Source organism: Salvelinus fontinalis, unplaced genomic scaffold (assembly GCF_029448725.1).
Source record: "Salvelinus fontinalis isolate EN_2023a unplaced genomic scaffold, ASM2944872v1 scaffold_0859, whole genome shotgun sequence".
Lineage (NCBI taxonomy): Eukaryota > Metazoa > Chordata > Actinopteri > Salmoniformes > Salmonidae > Salvelinus > Salvelinus fontinalis.
The window spans coordinates 55,724-65,092 of NW_026601068.1; the positions used below are offsets into that span (position 1 = coordinate 55,724).

General features: G+C 41.1%; 1 protein-coding gene and 1 non-coding gene across 5 annotated transcripts; one reads left to right on the top strand and one right to left on the bottom strand.

The window, feature by feature from the left end:
- The first annotated feature begins 88 nt into the window (after positions 1 to 88).
- On the top strand, positions 89 to 9,044 carry LOC129847469 (small VCP/p97-interacting protein-like). 4 transcript variants are annotated; one of them, XM_055915268.1, is made up of 4 exons: positions 89 to 774; positions 1,146 to 1,196; positions 2,527 to 2,591; positions 4,280 to 4,368. In XM_055915268.1, exons 1-4 carry the CDS (start codon positions 712 to 714, stop codon positions 4,356 to 4,358), a joined length of 258 nt encoding a protein of 85 aa, XP_055771243.1. In that variant the 5' UTR covers positions 89 to 711; the 3' UTR covers positions 4,359 to 4,368. The 4 variants fall into 4 exon arrangements, 3 of the variants coding, with proteins under 3 accessions (XP_055771243.1, XP_055771242.1, XP_055771245.1); XM_055915267.1 differs by lacking the exon at positions 2,527 to 2,591 and adding an exon at positions 4,812 to 9,044 and having other exon boundaries at positions 90 to 774; positions 4,280 to 4,455; XM_055915270.1 differs by lacking the exon at positions 2,527 to 2,591 and adding an exon at positions 4,812 to 9,044 and having other exon boundaries at positions 94 to 774; positions 4,280 to 4,393.
- A 134-nt stretch (positions 9,045 to 9,178) lies between these two features.
- LOC129847474 (U2 spliceosomal RNA) lies at positions 9,179 to 9,369 on the bottom strand. The gene has a single exon (XR_008758432.1). It is a non-coding gene; the product is annotated as a U2 spliceosomal RNA (small nuclear RNA).

The window sequence follows — 9,369 nt, forward strand, 5'->3', positions numbered from 1 at the left end:
TTGTTCATATATCATGAATAAATACAAGTTTTTCACTTTATATAATATTACGTGGGGGACTTTTATTTTGAAAGTTTCTTAAATTCCGCAACACGGAAGTACTTTTAATTTTTTTGTGTTGCTGAGGACAAGCTGGTGACTCCTCGTTACAGGGCGGCAGCTTCGAGCGCACATGGACGACTACAAAAGGGTTGTGTTTCAGCTCGCAAAGCGGTTCACAAATATATTCAGAACACACTATGCAGCCGGTCTGTATACCTCAGTGTTGTGTGCAGCCTGTCCGAGTGGTGAGATGCCTTTGGATATACGGCGTAAAAAACATTATTTTATTGGGTTAGGCTGAAAGGCTGTTAAATTGAGCATCCCACTGCTATTGTTCTAGATGAATGTTGGGAATATACAAGTAGACAAGGCAGTGGTTTTGGTTGGACAGTTGGAAAAACTTGCTGATGAGTGGTTGGAGGTTGGCCCTTCCGTGGTGATTAAGGTCTGTTCCTCCATGGTTATAGTTAGTTAGCTCGTAGATTTAGCAAAAGCAGAGTGGGTAGCCACTTTGTCGACGTGCACAATAGTAACTAACTAGGCACTTTTGCTAACCATGCCTGGTGGGTTCTTCTAGATTTAGCGAACTGACGTTAACTAGCTCAATCTAGTCAAGTAGCCAACAAACATTCAACACTGAAACTAAAAAGTTGATTTCCTTGCTCAAGTATGGGGATGTATTTACCGTGCCTTGGTGGACCTGGAAACGACTTGTTCACCACACCAGATCGAGTAAGTAACTTGTTACAGTAGCTAGGTTCATTATTAGCTTGGTTGCTGCCGGTAACTAGCGAGCTACACTTTATATATATTGCCAGCTGTGTATATATACACACACACACACACACACACACACACACACAATTGTCTATGTTTCAGGTCAACATCGTAAACAAATTGTACATATATTTGTATTACAAAATGAAACAATGTAACATAAAACAGCATAACCAATAAACAATAAGAATTATACGTTCCCATTCAGGTCTCTGCTCTTAATTTCTCATTACTTGAATATTTTTTTCCTCATTAATTTCATTTAACATTATACTTTTTTTTATTTAAATTTTCCTCCCACTCAACATGTTCTGTTTCCTTCCCAGGAGACAAGGAGACTTGAGCTGGCAGAGGCCGCTGAGAAGAGACAGAAAGAGGTATGACTGTTTTGGACAAGTTGTTATGACAACCATATACGGTAGGCTTACACTGGTACAGCCAAGGGCTGGTTTCCCGGACACAGATTAAGCCTAGTCCAGGATCGAAAAGCATTTTCCATGGAGATTCACTGTTAAATTATTCATTTTTTTTTTTCAGTCCAGGACTAGGATTAATGTGTCCAGGAAACCAGCCCTATATAGCCCACACATGGTGGTCCTGTGTGGCTCAGTTGGATTAGGGTGTGGTGAGGTTGTGGGGTCAGTTCCCACAGGGATCCTGTACACCACTGTACCATGAGTCATTTAGCTGGGATGAGTGTCTTCTAAGTGGCGTACTGTAGACAACCACTGAACACTCAGTAGAGCTGGGCGATACAGACAGAAATCCATATTGTGATAAATTGCCTGAATTTATGCGATAACATTTAATGTGCACCATTTGTACAAAAAAAAAAAATCCTTTAAACTACTACTACTACTAGTTGTATGGTTGTAGCCATCTATTGTTCCATGAACAATCAGTCATATTAAAAAACATATTTAATTTCAAAACACATTTCTCTAGTTATGAGCTACTTATCGTAATGAACGATATCTGCCAAAATGCCTGTGATAAGTGATCGGTATGGTTTATTTGTCCCAACTCTACCAGTTCATCTCAGCAGCCAGCCACTCTCCCAGTCTTGTTATTCGTATAGAAGAGCTTCCTGAGACAGAGTGGGGTCTGCTGGGAGAAGAGAGAAGGCATCTCATTACCTTTCCCTTTTACCACTATCGTGTTAACTGACCGAAAACCCCTACTGCGCTGGCTCCAACCCCTTCCCAGTACGGTTCCAGCAGCTACAGATGTAGGATCTTAATGTGATCACCCAGAACTTGCTGTATATTTGAGATTTAAAAAGTCTTCTGAAGTTTGTAATTTCCACTGTGATATTTCAGACTCGATTTTCCCCTTACGAAAAATGTATCAACTCCTACAAAAAAAAAAAATCAATTTAATTATAATACACATAATAATTCACTTTTTCTGTTGCTGCGTGATAATGTTCAGGCTGTAGCAAACTGGCTCAAATTTAGATCCTACATCTGTACGGTAGATGTGCCGTGTAACCAGGTCAGCACACTGCAGCTCGGCTTGATTTCGGCTCTGTAGTGTGAAAAGGTTAGCCGAATATAACGAGCCTTGAACCAAGAAATCCAATCTAGAAATTCAATCTATGGTGTTTTGTACCCTTTGTTGCAAGGCTACTAAAGTCTCTTCAATCATAATGTTTAGTAGCTCCTCATAAGACTGTTGGGTATTTTTTATTTTTTTACTGTTATACAGAAATTCTTCAGTCAAAGCCAATTGTATCCAACCCATAAAACATGTGGTCCTACTAAAGCATCGAGGTGAGTATGAAGACCGTGTTCTTAGCTCCATGTTTTGACTCGGCTGGTATTTCCTCCCACCACCCACACCACCCACCTCTCACTTCTGGTGCTGCACACTTTGTCATTCTGTCTTAACTTTATTTTAAACGTTCCTTACCCTGGTTCCAGATCTGTTTGTGCTGTCCAATGGTTATTGTCACTCCGTTGACCACAGGAGTTGGCAAGACGGCACAAACAGATCTGGAACCAGGCTATATGCTTTCCCCGACACAACAACACTATATACTGGAACTTAATGCCTCTAACAGATCTGGAACCAGGCTATATGCTTTTCCCCGACACAACAACACTATATACTGGAACTTAATGCCTCTTACAGATCTGGAACCAGGCTATATGCTTTTCCCCGACACAACAACACTATATACTGGAACTTAATGCCTCTAACAGATCTGGGACCAGGCCTCTTGCCACATTGGAGGGCATATAATCCAGCATGTGTCAAACAGCTGGCAACTGGGTTCCCACTAGATGGCACAGCCACAAAGTCAAAATGGGCTAAATTGTAAAATTAATTGAAGGGAGAAAAAAAATCTAATTTTTGTTGTCTTAATTTAAGGTAAGGCATAAGGTTAGCAGTGTGGTTATGGTTAGGTTTAAAATAATATTTTTAGATAAATTGTAGAAATACGTGGTGTTTATGACTTTGTGGCTGTGGTAACTAGTAACAACCTGGCAATGGCTATGTCTGCATGAACTGTACTGAATGTCTCTCAGGAAGTCTGACAACTGGCTGCCCTGCTCAATGGCGAGCACTATCCTCTTTCAGGAAGTCTGACAACTGGCTGCCCTGCCCAATGGCGAGCACTATCCTCTTTCAGGAAGCCTGACAACTGGCTGCCCTGCTCAATGGCGAGCACTATCCTCTTTCAGGAAGCCTGACAACTGGCTGCCCTGCTCAATGGCGAGCACTATCCTCTTTCAGGAAGTCTGACAACTGGCTGCCCTGCCCAATGGCGAGCACTATCCTCTTTCAGTAAGCTCAGTTTGATTTGCAACCTAGCGTTTAACCGTACAAATAGAATTACGTTCAACATAATATTTCTAGTCAGATCATGACATGCACATGTAGGCCTGTATTCTAGTAAAACTCTTGTCTGTAAATTCTCTCAATTATGCGAGACCCATTTCTGAAAAGATCGATGAAGTGAACTGAAGACGATGAATTAACTCGTTTCAACTGAACACATGATAAGAGACGTTAGACTTGTAACAGTGTAGTCAACACTATGGGCCCTTGTCTAAAGTAGTGCACTATATAGGGAATAGAGTTCTATAGGGCCCTGGTCTAAAGTAGTGCACTATATATAGGGTTCTATAGGGCCCTGGTCTAAAGTAGTGCACTATATAGGGAATAGGGTTCTATAGGGCCCTGGTATAAAGTAGTGCACTATATATAGGGTTCTATAGGGCCCTGGTCTAAAGTAGTGCACTATATATAGGGTTCTATAGGATCCTGGTCTAAAGTAGTGCACTATATATGGAATAGGGTTCTATAGGGCTCTGGTCTAAAGTAGTGCACTATATAGGGAATAGGGTTCTATAAGGCTCTGGTCTAAAGTAGTGCACTATATAGGGAATAGGGTTCCAGTGGGGACAGAGCCATGTGTCTGTAGCTGCCATTCTGACCTCTCATCTCCTCTTAGACAACCTACAGGGGTGTCAAAAACCCCCAAGCAGTTGAGAGAAATAAAAAGAATAAGGAGATGGAGAAACAAGAGATGAGACCGTCTCCGCCTGGAGGAGGAGGAGGGATGAAGGTTAGTCCTCATATTTTCAACACAGATTATGTCATGTCACAGTCTGCCTGCAACTTCAGGAGGTAAGTCTCTTAACGAATCAGCACACCTTTGAGAAAGGCAAGACGGCCTAACCTTGTATTCTTTGCTGGCTTATATATATTCCTTTTTAAATAATGAATGAATCATATAGGTCATTTGTTTTGAGCTAGAATAGTTAAAGGATGTAGCCCAAAACATAAAGGCGTTTTAATGTCTCCGACTACATGAATGACTGAATCTGCTTTATTTATGCCACATCCCACTTGTTGTTCGAATGTTTCCTGTTTCTCTCAACAGGTCATTTATTTGTCTACGAGGATGCTTTTCCCCTTTTTGAGGAGATGCGTGAGCTGTGTCTATTCCATCCTTTAATACCATGTTTTCTTCTGTTTTGTAGTGGCAGGTAGGCTAAAGATAGACATGGAGAGATCCTGGAAGTCTCAATGTAGACTGAGGTTCAGCTAACAACATGAAGATGGTACCAGTTGACTTAAAGGCTTTTTTTTTTTGAATATCAGCCCTTATACTAGATTTTTTATTTTTAAATGCAAGCTTTTTTTAGAGGCGATTGTGTGTCTGCATCTCTCAACTTCGTAGGATAGTTTGCCGGGCTTCGACGCTGGTAAAATAAATAAATAAAAGATTCTGCTGCCCAATGTTGGCCGTGTGAATCACAGGACATGCCTCCCTTAATGCCAAGATATACAAGAGAATATGCAAGCCAGCCAATGGAGCTTTAGAACAGACAGGGTGGCGTAGCTATGAATAGAATATAAACACTCAGAGGAAATATGCTCTCACACTACATCGATAAACTGTACCAGGCGTCTTGCAGTGAACTCTCTCTCTTTGTGTTCTCTTTGTCCTCTCGCCTTTCTTTCTCTCAGCCATTTCCACTTTGCCAGCTTTAACACCATGGCGCTTACTTCTTTTGCAATTGTTTCAGACATTTTGAACTTTGAGGAATATTCTTGTGATCTATTTACTGTATAGTATATTTTCCTTCTAAAATTATTTTATGCAACAAAGTCCTTTTTACTGTTCAAAATAGGCCTAGATGATTCAAATGTCATTTTCTATTGTAGATCAGTGTGAAAAGAACTACGTTTCCCATAGCTACTGATGAACCACATGTGAACGTTTTAGAGTTCCCGCACCAGAACTATTCAGTTGACTTTTCTATTGTAGATCAGTGTGAAAAGAACTACGTTTCCCATAGCTACTGATGAATGTTTTAGAGTTCCCGCACCAGCACTATTCAGTTGACTTCACTTTAGTGTTTGATTTTCATATGTCTGTGCAATATAAGTTATTTGCTACACGTTGTATTGGTTTTTAATGTATGAAGAAAATGCTATATTTTAAATGAGGTAAGAAGTTTGAGTCGTGAAAGCCTGATGAAAGTGTTTTATGCATGAATATTTCTTCTTTTTTTCCTCTCATTTCAACCTGTTCAGTAATATTGTTGTCATGACAATGTTCCAGGAATTATTTTATCCAAACATACACCGGTGTCACAATGTTCTTTCTTGGGTATGCAGTCTGTTGTCAGGATGGTAATAGGACTACCGTTATTCACCAGGTTTCAGTCCATTTCAGTTCAGGAAGTACACTGAAATTACAATTATCTGCAATGCTTTTCAATGAGGAACATTTTTTTTGGATTTACTTTCTGAATTGAAATAGAATTGACCCCAACCCTGTCATCCACTGGGGCGTACCTGTCCACGATGATAACTCTGCAGATCTGTCATCCACTGGGGCGTACCTGTCCACGATGATAACTCTGCAGATCTGTCATCCACTGGGGCGTACCTGTCCACGATGATAACTCTGCAGATCTGTCATCCACTGGGGCGTACCTGTCCACGATGATAACTCTGCAGATCTGTCACCCACTGGGGCGTACCTGTCCACGATGATAACTCTGCAGATCTGTCATCCACTGGGGCGTACCTGTCCACGATGATAACTCTGCAGATCTGTCATCCACTGGGGCGTACCTGTCCACGATGATAACTCTGCAGATCTGTCATCCACTGGGGCGTACCTGTCCACGATGATAACTCTGCAGATCTCAGAAGGAAATGGGAAGAGAGCCTGAACCAGCAGGTGTTATTGTGCACTTGGAAGTATTGCATTTATACCTGCCTTGCTTTTTATACTTGAGGTTTCTTCTTCCTATACCCACCTAGTGCTTCAAAGGCTCTTGCCATTTTGAGGTGCATGAAGTCACGCCAATGTCATTTTGTTGAAATAAAGTTGTCAGATGACTGTTGTTTTTGACCTTTTGACCTGGGGCAATTGTGCACCGCCTTATGGGACTCCCGATCACGGCCGGTTGTGATACAGCCCAGGATCGAACCAGGGTCTGTAGTGACGCCTCTAGCACTGAGGTGCAGTGCCTTAGACCGCTGAGCATAACAATGTGTTTATAAATAATGTAAAATAATAAACAATTTGTCACATACACTGGAAAGGTGCAGTTTACAGGGTCAGCCATAGTACAGCACCCCTGGAGCAAATTAGGGTTATAAGTGCCTTGCGCAAGGGCACATTAACAGATTATTCACCTTGTCGGCTCGGGTATTCAAACCGTCAACCTTTCGGTTACTGGCCCAACACTAACCACTAGGCTACCTGCCACCCTTTATGATGGACACACAAATCAAATCAGAGTTAATTGGTCACGTACACAGATATATATATATATATATATATAAAAAAGATGCTTTTATCTTGCTCCAACAGTGCAGTAATACACATATAAACCAAAAAGTAATAGAAAGATATTAAGAAATATCAGAACGAGCAATGTCATAGTCCGGAATATACAGTGTGTGTACACTACTTGTCAAAAGTTTTAGAACACCTACTCATTCAATGATTTTTCTTTATTTTTACTATTTCTACTGGCCTCTTTCTAGAGCTCCGACTTCCCGATTCATCTCGAAAGCACCATAATAGCTCAGAAATGAGCGAAATGACAGGCTACTTTGACACTGACAAACTGAGAATCTGAGATCAATGAAAACCACCTCTTCTTGAGTCCATCAATAGCCAACGCCTAGTTGTGTGGAGACTATAGGAAATTATAGTCCTAAAAATGCTTTCCAGTTTCACTGATTCACCCAAAGATGTGCGGCTCACTCACTGGTGATGGCCTATGCGCGCGTCCCCGACTGTAGACTATGCCTTGTATTGTACACTCCAATAGGCTATTTATCCTCTGTGGCAAACGTTTAGGCGTTCTCATGGTGTAGTAGGCTATTCTGAATTATTAAATGTATTTCTGAACAGACAGCAGTAACTCTATAACTTTGGCACATTTATTTCAATTTCTCATGCGTGCTTCAGCTCCTCCAGAACCCTTCGTATGATTCTATAAGGGGAATGATGAAGTGCGACGCTGGAGAGATGAGAGTTGCAGGCTCATGTCTATCAGAGCAGAGAGAGAGATTTTAGAAAGGGAATCTCATTCTAGTTTGGTGAGAGATACAGGGGGGGGGGGGAGAAAAATTAAGGAGGAGGCAACTCGAATGAACTTTGTTCGTGTTTATTAGAACTTTACATTGTAAAAAGTGACACTTATTTTTCATGCCACGAGAGGTACCAGATCCGGCCAAATAGGGTCCGGAACGAAACAGTCCAAAACGTAGAGGTGCCGGATCTTGTTCCGACAGGATTCGGCTCAAATTAAGCACTTGAACTTGTGTTCCTCCACCTTTCCTTAGCTCTGTTGTGGATTGTGTTTCTGTACGCCAATGGAAAGTCGACAAAACAAAGAGCAAACCAGCCATGTATTGAATACATGGAATTGGATTGGGATGGTACTGATGAATGAATCAGGCACACAATCTGCTCATTTTTGAAATATTTTTTTGAAATCAGGTATCAAATTTGATTTGTAATATTGGTTGGTGAAATATGCTTAAAATGAGTCATTTCCCATAATTCTGTACCTTTGGATAGTTGCACTTCCAATTTTGATCATCATGATTTTAGTGACTGCAAAGAAAATGTATAGATCTACTGGGATTTTTAAAATACAAAACTAACTTCCTGTTTTGTCCGCTTGGACACAAGAGACAAGTATAGTCGCGTTAATCTTTTTTGTTGTTGCAAGCAGTCGTGTTCTTTTGATGAATGTATTTATGTTTTAAAAAGACAACTACATTTTGAAAATCCATTTCCTGTTTTGCAACAGCTCTGTAGGTCTTATGGACGCTGTTTTGAAACATGACAACCTTGTTCCAAATAAAATAGTAGGTTAAAAACAGTTGTTTCCTGATTGAAATAGTACAAGAGTACACCATGAGGGACTCGTTTCTCTACCAGCAGGTTGCGGGAGGACCACAGTGCGTCCTTCAGACACGTGAGGGTGGGCCAGAGCTTTGTGGAGGCCTTCGGCCCACCCCATAACAGCACGAGCTGGAGCGTTAGGTCTTCCCCTGCTGGCGGACATGAGATCAGGGCCTGTTTTCTTCCACAGGTCCCTGGCTGGTCTCCCAGGGAACATATATTTTCTTATGGAAAAGTTTTATTGTTGCATTTTCTTTGAAAACAGCTCATATATATTTTTGTACATCATATTATACACATAAAAACGGCATTAAAGCATCAAAAACTATTTGAATGTTTTGATTAAATGGGTGACTGAACACTATCTAGTGACATAGACTTGCTTAATTAAAAGCAATATCCATCATGACTATAATAAACGAACCATCCGGTTGGCTTCGTCTGCTTTTTCTTTACAACGGCAGGGGGTGCACCGTTCCTGGAGGTACTGCAATACCAGGTCGATGCGTGGAGTGGACGGAGCAAGCCCCTATTCCATCTCCCTATTCCAAAAATCAATTTAATATATGGTCCCCAGATAGGGGACGTATCAGATATTAAACTGATAAGAACAGATACTACACTTGATCTTAGCCAAAAGGCCGAGAAGCGAT